The sequence below is a fragment of the Antrostomus carolinensis genome, unplaced genomic scaffold, assembly GCF_000700745.2.
Source record: "Antrostomus carolinensis isolate BGI_N321 unplaced genomic scaffold, ASM70074v2 scaffold49186, whole genome shotgun sequence".
NCBI lineage: Eukaryota > Metazoa > Chordata > Aves > Caprimulgiformes > Caprimulgidae > Antrostomus > Antrostomus carolinensis.
Genome location: NW_010320715.1, coordinates 1 through 5876, shown reverse-complemented (window position 1 = coordinate 5876; position 5876 = coordinate 1). Strand labels below are relative to the sequence as shown.

General features: G+C 40.1%; 1 protein-coding gene across 1 annotated transcript; it reads right to left on the bottom strand.

Annotated features, from left to right (window-relative positions):
- Window positions 1-808: 808 nt before the first annotated feature.
- Window positions 809-5371, bottom strand: LOC104526262 (sorting nexin-3; the record flags this gene model as incomplete). The annotated part of the gene is made up of 3 exons (XM_010169672.2): window positions 809-1509; window positions 4768-4892; window positions 5276-5371. Coding segments are annotated over 3 exons (327 nt in total), but the record flags the coding sequence as incomplete, so codon positions are not given.
- Between the last annotated feature and the right edge of the window lie 505 nt (window positions 5372-5876).

Below are 5876 nucleotides of genomic sequence, written 5' to 3'. Positions count from 1 at the left end.
TGGTTTTATGTAAAACGAAAATAATAGTTTTGCCAGTAAGTTTGTAGGATGTTCTCAACAGTGATGACTATTATGAGAAGGAAAAAGCAGCAGAGCCAAGTTCAAGCCAACATGTCTTGTTACCAAATAGCACAAAACACTGGATCAGATTGCTACTAGAGTGTTCTTGAGTCTGTTTTTAAGAGCATCTGGATAAGTAACTCCCATGTCACATTTGGAAGCACTAAGGAAGCTTCTCCAGCCACAGAAGTATTTCGTGAGAAAGACTTTGGCACTGTTGATGTCTGAACTGCAGTTCAACAACCTGCATTTCACCAGTGGTCATACAAGTACAACACTACAGCTTCTCCTTTCTTTAAGGTTCAGGCAAGTGGTCTAGGATGACATCTTATAGCAGGCTTGTATGCCTTCGTGTCCCCAGCTGTATTTGTGGAGCAGAGCCACTTTAATCTAGGACTTAAGTTATATTATAAGTTAAGTAAGTCATAATCCTACAGAGAAAGGAATGTTATCATTTTCACTTGAAGCAAGATTGATGCTTCTTATCTCAAGTAGAAAAGTGATCTTTTCTCAAACTTACTGAAGCCACAGATCTGTTGACTGCCTACTATGAATGAGGTTCCAGCTTCGGCCCCACAACGCAGGAACAGCCTTCAATACCTTTATATGCTCTTTAACCCTTGAGCAGAGTGCCAGCATCTAAGGGTATTTAGTGCTGGCTGTTAGTAACATTGCAGAAGATCATCACAGCAAGGCTGAAAGTCAAGTCTCTGCTTCTCAGAAAGCATGAGATTCCCCACACTCAAGGTCAAGAGTGACAAAACATCTGAAGTGCATTTTCACTTTTATTTCAAAACTTTAGACAAGTTACTTTAGTATATAAATTTGATTTTTTTTCCTCTTACAGAATATAAAGATAATTCCCTCATTACTTCAGTATAAAGTGTTTTACAAGCTTGAAGACAATTGCATAAGTGTTTCTCACACAGGGTATCAGAAAGAAAGCAGTCTTTCTACAGAAGTTCAGACAGATGACTACCTCAGAAACAGCATAGCAGTTTAGTCAAATACATGTGAACACATGACACTACAACTGTGCAAGTTCAAGTAAGGCCAAGTCAGTAAACATTGTTAAGTCATTGCAAATAAGAGTGGAAAGGTTTGTGAGACATTGCAAGGGGTGGATAGTCTCATAGTATAATACTCTTAAATCAAGGATTCAGAGGGATTTAGCTAGAAGATAAGTGAGTTCTTTAATGCTATAAAGCATATGCAAAGACCAAGCAGTGTACTGATGTTAGTGAAGACTTCGTGTCTGTTTATCCTCAGCATGCTAAGACAAACTACAACCTCTTAAAACCAAGCATAAGAACCACTAATGTTTGAGAAGGTGGCTTCAAAACTCAAGTATGTCTTATTTTGGATGGTGTGTAGTTTTTGTCTATTACTTCATCTTGTAAGAACATGTGAAGACAGCGCTCGTTCTGTGCCAGTGGGTGGCCTGCAACCCTGGAGAGGAAAAAACAAGCATTAGTGCTAACAAATCGAGTCTACTTGCAGCTAGCCAGCAGAACAAGGGTTTATACCAGTAACCTATGGTTCTGCACTTCAGCACAAATCCCAGCTTCCAGTTCATGCTGGTGACAAGAATGACATCTGGCAGCAAGATCTGTCATTTTCCACCAGATGAAGTTAGCCCATAGGAACCCTGAGCTACTTCTGATCATTTGGAAGCATGTTATGTCATCATCTGTCACTTGCAATTGAGAAGGGCTATGAAAGTGCCCATCCCAGCATTAGGAAATACAAAGTTAAGCAAGCCAAGCAGATTTCTACAGGTCCTGATGCCTTTGAAACAGGGCACCTTTCTAAAGGGGCAGCTTAACTCCTCAGTTCTCAGTCTAATTCAATAGCAGTTAGCCCAGGCAGAGTTAAGGACTTACTCCACCAGAGGGTGTGAAGGTCTTCTGAAGGCTCTGGCACTGTTCAGAGCAGTGACTTACCATGGTCACTATCCCTGGCACATACAAGCAGCAATGATGCACAGCCAGAGGGTACTGGCCATTCTGTTAACTGCAGATGTCTTTAGATATGAAACATAGGAGACAGAGCTTGTCTGCTCTAGAAGAGACCAGCACCTCTACTACAGATATAGGGTTGTGGTTTTTTTCCCCACATATAAATTGAGCCACCATCCTTTTAACAGTAAAGTAGCCAAAATTGAATTAGAAAACACTCCCAAGCTTGGAAGAAAACCACGAGGTACTGCATTTAAGCCCTTAAAATACCATACAGTCTTCTGTGTAGGTAAAAAACCAAGAGAATCAGAATCCCTGGAAGTTGATCACTTATTGATATGAAGACCTAAAGCAGTTTGGCTTGAAAAAAGTTATATCCAGTTTGGTCAACCAAGATAGGCCTCTCTCCCTTTAAGACAAAGGCCCCATCCTCCCTAGGACAGCTTGTGTCAGCCTTATGGCCTTCATATCTGTCAGAACATTACTACTCTAAATGGAAATTACCTAGTTGAACACTAAGTAATTTGACTGAAGCTGCTGGCCTTGAACCTCAAGAGAAAGACATACAGGAAAAGATGACGAAGCAGCAGCATATTCCTTCTCCCTTTCAGCAAGGCTTGCAGATTGGTGGCTGAATTGAAAGACTAGATGTGATCTCTCACAGTCAGCTCTTGGTTTAACATTAGTATCTCACTCTGCATTGGCTTCTCCTCAGTATTCTTCTCTAAGGTGATCCTTACACAGAGCAGCCGCTACTTCAGAGCTTTCCTGTATCCCAAAGTCAGGTTCAGGCAGACAAGTGTTTTGCAACATAGCTACCCTTGGGAGTGTCCTTGTAGGTAGTATTGATGGTGGTGCCAGCAAGCTGGCTCAAGAGAGCTGACTCAAGTAAGCTGCACTGCTGTGATTTAGCCCTTCAAGATTTTACATCTAGAGGGACAAAGCTTCTCAACAACATTCTGGATATCAAGAATTGGCATTGGTGCATTTTTGGATACAGTGATATTAGTTATCTGAGGGGACTCTTCTGGTTCTAGGAGCAAAGACCAGCTTTGAGAATACAGTAATGTGAATGTATTATGCAAAATAACTTTAGGACTAATTTCACTAGTACCCAGAGTACTTGGTAGAAGCTTTGAAGCTTCCACATGGTTCAAAACCTTAATTACTAATATTTGCTTGATGAGTTGGTCATGCCATTTGACTGAATTTATGAGGCTGAACAGCTAGTTCTGCCTGAAGAATCTTGTTCCAGTTGTACTCAGGTCTGCCACTACATCAGTGTCCACAACAACCTGCTTTTATGTTTCAAAGAAGGAAAAATTGATCAAAAAGTTTTACACTTCTGCAAGATCAAGGTATTACTTGCCATAGGACTGAATAAGCACTACCAGTAAACCAGCCACTCTGTTTCTGTCAGCTGTATTGACTTTTTCTAGAGATTCCAGTTAAGGTGACTATTTCACTATCAGCTGCTTCAGAACAAACAGCCCTCTTCCTCCACATATTGCTATCCTCAGCATACAAAACTTTCAGTAAGAACATTTTTTCTACATTTAATGTGGAGTCCCAAGCCTACATGGGTAGAAGTCGTACTTTACAGTCATGACTGCCTTAATTGTACAGCCTTAAAAAAACAAAACACATTCCATCTTACTATAAGCACATCTGCCTTCATGTAGTGTAACTGCAAAACTAGATGTTTGGAAATTCATTCTGCTTGTGTTTGAACAGAGAAAAGAGCATTCTGAAGCATTTTACTTACTCAGAACCATTAGCAATATCTCTTAATTAAGCTAACAAGCAACTACATGAAGGAAAACTTAATATTTTTCACACAGTCACACTTAGCTTACCTTGCACAAGACTGTTCTAGTGAACTAGTCACTTGGAATTCTAAGCCACATGCCTAAACTGACTAGCAATAACTGATGAGCAGATGAAGTTCTGGCTCAACTTGGCCATCTTCTGTCCCTGTTAAACAGCATTACTATTGAACGATATTAAAATACTAGTGGAACTGACAAGCTTGAACTTTTAAAGGGAGCAGTCCCAAATCCAGTTGGTCTGAACAGTGTTGGCTCTCGAGACCAGAAAAGCTGGTTAACTGACAGTATTCCTTCTTTCCCCACTGTTTGGATCCACATTGTTAAAGAGATTAAAGTAGCTCTTCAGGTCACTATACAGAGAGCAGTCAGTCATGTCAGATGGTAGAAAAAGAACCATAAGACTGTTACTTTAGTTTCTGCTCACCCTTTGAAAGGCAGTGACAAAACCCAAAGTTTCTATTTCAAACTATCTATGTGCATACCTCAAGCAGTGTTTTTGCATTTCAAAAAGATTTTCATGGTAAGTAGAGAAAATAAACATCATTACACAAGCTGATAATACCTCACATCTGCAATCAAAGTAAACTGCTGTAAGCCCATTGTAAGCTCCATTGTTCACCCAATGGAGGATACCTTTTCAGAAATGAAAAGGTACAACTATTTTGAATGCTATAATTTTAGTAGTAATTTGCATAAATTAACAACAACACTAACATTCCTTTCAGCTGTTCAGGTAAGCATCAAGATATCCAAACTAAACATTGCATGAGCAATGTTAGTATGCCCTACTGCAAGATTATGTGAAAGTTACTATTCTGAACCTAGTACAGCTACCATAGTTAAGAGGATTAGCAGCTTTAATTCAGTTTTCCAGAGCCGAGTTCTGGGTTTGTCTCCAGATAACTAGACCCAACACTTACTTGTTTATGAATTGTTCAAGAGCCTGCTTCCTTTCCTCTATAAAGGAATCATCAAATATGCCATCATCTCCTCGGAAGGGGAGCTGACGGAGAAGAGCTTTTCCTGGTAGAGGTGGTACCACAACCTGAAAGATTTAGAAGAGTGTCCTTAAGTGCCACCTGTAAGCAAGTTTACACACCTCCCGTGCCACCTCTTCTTCCTAGAGAACTCAACTCATTCATCACATGCCTAGTGAAGTAAAGCAAACATGACCAGAGAAGAACAGTATCTGCCATAGAGGTAAGTTGAATTCAAGTAGTTTAACTCTGAATTAACTCAAAACCATCAAATAGCCTCTAGCATTGTGACAACCGAGGTTTGCTGAAAGGCAGCGTTTAGTTCTGGATATTTTCCATCACAATCTCTGCTCTATATGACATAGATGCTTCACAACATAATTATAACATTTCAGCATCACTAATTTTTGTGTATCTGTGAAGACTTGGATTTATGTTTCATTTTACCCACCTTGCTTTCTCTTTCTAGTTCATTCCTTAACCATTCAAAGTCACTGTACCTTCTTCTGACTGTAGATTCTTTCAATTTGAAGATGGGTAGATTTGTCTAAAGACAAGAACAGAAGCTATTGATTAGACAAATTAGAAGTTTTGATAAGCAGAAACAAGCTGTTAAGTTACAAAATAGTTCCACTTCAGCAAAAACAACAGCATTGAGAAACATTTGAGATACAGAAATACAGACAAGTCTCCATAAGCTGCACGAGTAACCTGTGCCTCAAACTGCTTCACTGTGGGCCTCACTTATATGGCATCCTAATCACTAGTATTTTGCCACCACATTACCTAGCAGAATAGGAGATTTGCTGGTCGCTTGAGGAGACATTCCGAAGGCTGCACAAGCATCTACTATTCTTACTGTATCAGAGCTGGATTCCCAAAATCAGGGGGAAGGGTGAGGAAGGGGAAGAGTCAACTTAACCCATACAGGCTCCTCTTACTGCATTCAAGGGAGTGTTTCAGGTACCAGGACAGGACATTAACCAAGCTTCCCCTACTTTCTGCTACCTGATACAACATGGTGCAAGGCATTTGACACCATCCCACATGGC